Source organism: Pipistrellus kuhlii, unplaced genomic scaffold (genome assembly GCF_014108245.1).
Source record: "Pipistrellus kuhlii isolate mPipKuh1 unplaced genomic scaffold, mPipKuh1.p scaffold_m20_p_3, whole genome shotgun sequence".
In the NCBI taxonomy this organism is placed as follows: domain Eukaryota; kingdom Metazoa; phylum Chordata; class Mammalia; order Chiroptera; family Vespertilionidae; genus Pipistrellus; species Pipistrellus kuhlii.
The window spans coordinates 46,765,838-46,768,007 of record NW_023425529.1 but is presented as its reverse complement, the minus strand read 5'-3'; the positions used below and the strand labels follow the sequence as shown (position 1 = coordinate 46,768,007).

General features: G+C 36.9%; 1 protein-coding gene across 1 annotated transcript; it reads right to left on the bottom strand.

Annotated features, from left to right (window-relative positions):
• Positions 1–446: 446 nt before the first annotated feature.
• LOC118728366 (olfactory receptor 12-like) lies at positions 447–1,394 on the bottom strand. Its single transcript, XM_036454817.1, has one exon. The coding sequence runs from the start codon at positions 1,392–1,394 to the stop codon at positions 447–449; it is 948 nt and encodes a 315-aa protein (XP_036310710.1).
• Between the last annotated feature and the right edge of the window lie 776 nt (positions 1,395–2,170).

The following is a 2,170-nucleotide window of genomic DNA, read 5'->3' as shown; positions in this document are numbered from 1 at the left end:
AGAAAGGAAGAGAGAGGGATAGAGAGTTAGAAACATGGATGAGAAAGAATCATCCATCAGTTGCCTCTTGCACACCCCCTACTGTGGATGTGCCCTCAACCATGGTACATGCCCTTGACCGGAATCGAACCCAGGGCCTTTCAGTCCGCAAGCCAACTCTCTATCCACTGAGCCAAACCGGTTTGGGCAATATTTACTTCTTAATCAAAGTAAAATTGAAATGATAATATTAGCACATCATAAATTATGAACACATGACTTTGTATATTCTAAACAAATAAAGTAATGATATATAGGCCTATATTGTTATAAACATTATTTTATAAAATATTAAAATATGTGTTGCCATATTAAAAAATATCTTTAATATAATAATTTTACAAGAACAAATGTAACTTGAACCCTTAGAAACAAAATTTTTGTGCTATATAATGATTTCACAAATGTCAGTGAGAGAATCTTTTTCTGCATAATATACTTCTCACGGCATCTTTCACATCTCTGTTTCTCAAGCTGTATATCAGAGGGTTTAGCATTGGTATTATAAGTGTGTAGAGCACAGCTACAATCTTGCTTTGCTGCGGTGAGGAGATGGCTCTCGGTTGGGCATACATAAAGAACACCGTCCCATAGAATAAACTCACCACTCCTATGTGGGAGCCACAGGTAGAGAAGGTCTTACTCCTGCCGTGGGTCGAGGGGATCTTCAGGACAGTGGAAAGGATATAAGCATAGGAAACCAGAATGACTGCTGTGGTGGTGAGGATGATGAGAGCAGAGAGAATGAACAGTACAATCTCATTCACAAAGGTGTCAACACAGGAGATCTTGATCAGGGCTGGGACATCACAGAAAAAGTGGTCCAATCTGTTTTCTCCACAGAAATGCAAACTGAAGGTGAAACTCGTTTGGACTATGGAGTTGATGCTTCCACAGACATAGGATCCAGTTACCAAGTGAACACAGACTTTCTGGGACATGTGCACAGGGTAAAGGAGAGGGGAGCAAATGGCGGAGAATCGATCAAATGCCATGACAGCCAGAAGAAAGCCTTCAGTTGTCACAAATAGGGCAAAGAAGAAAAACTGGGCCACACAGCCACTGTAAGAAATTTTCTTTTCATTGGATAAGAAGTTGGCTAAAGTTTTGGGAGCGATGACTGTTGAGTAGCAGAGATCTAAATAGGACAAGTTGCTAAGGAAGAAATACATAGGTATTTGAAGTCTGGAGTCACTCTTTATGACAATTATCATGCTGATATTTCCCACCACAGTGACCATGTAGATGAGCAAGAATACTAGGAATAAAAGGATCTGTAGTTCTGAAGGGATTCTGAACCCTAGTAGAATAAACTCAGTCACCTCTGAGTAATTCCTATTTAGCTCATTCTTCATAGCTGAGATATAGATGGAACTGAGGAGATGGTAAAAATGAAAAAATTAAGTGACCAGAATACTGTTCTAATACAAATAACTAGGAATCAGCATGAAAAAAGTTTCACATCATATTGTTCCCAATACTTTACAAAACACCAATGAACATAAAGAATGAATCACTGCCACATAGGAACAGACTCATAGATACAGAGAACAAACTAGTAGTTGCCAGAGGGGCAAGGAATTGGGGGGCTGGGAGAAAAGATAAAGGTATTAAGAAGTACAAGTTGGCATAATAAAATAGTCATGGGGGTGTAAAGCACAGCATAGGGAATATAGTCAATAACATTGCAATAACTGTGTATAGAGCCGGTTGAGTAGTTGAAATATCAGGGGGAATCACTTTGTAAAGTACATGATGTCTAACCACAATACTGTGTACCTGAAACTAATAAAAATAAAATTGAATATAAACTGTAATTGGAAAATAAATAAATAATAATTACTATTATTCTTTTTAAAGAATAATTACTATTTAAAGAATAATTACTATTTTTTAAAAATCTTCCTAGTGAAAAATTCAATTGGGTTAGCCCTTTTAGATATCCCTATTTGCAAATAATGCAGATTTTCCCTCTAATTGTGCTTTGAAGAAATGAAAATTCCAGGTAAACATCTGGGGGGAAAAAAGAATTTCTTTTCTTTTTCTTTCTTGATGAGTTTACTGCCATTGAAAGCTGCTTCCTTTAGTGAAAGACATATCTCATGGATATTGTAATCCACTTGAGAATATA

What these genes read in the sequence shown, in the direction of transcription:
- LOC118728366 (XM_036454817.1), bottom strand. Translation starts at nt 1,394, where the DNA reads ATGAAGAATGAGCTAAATAGGAATTACTCAGAGGTGACTGAGTTTATT.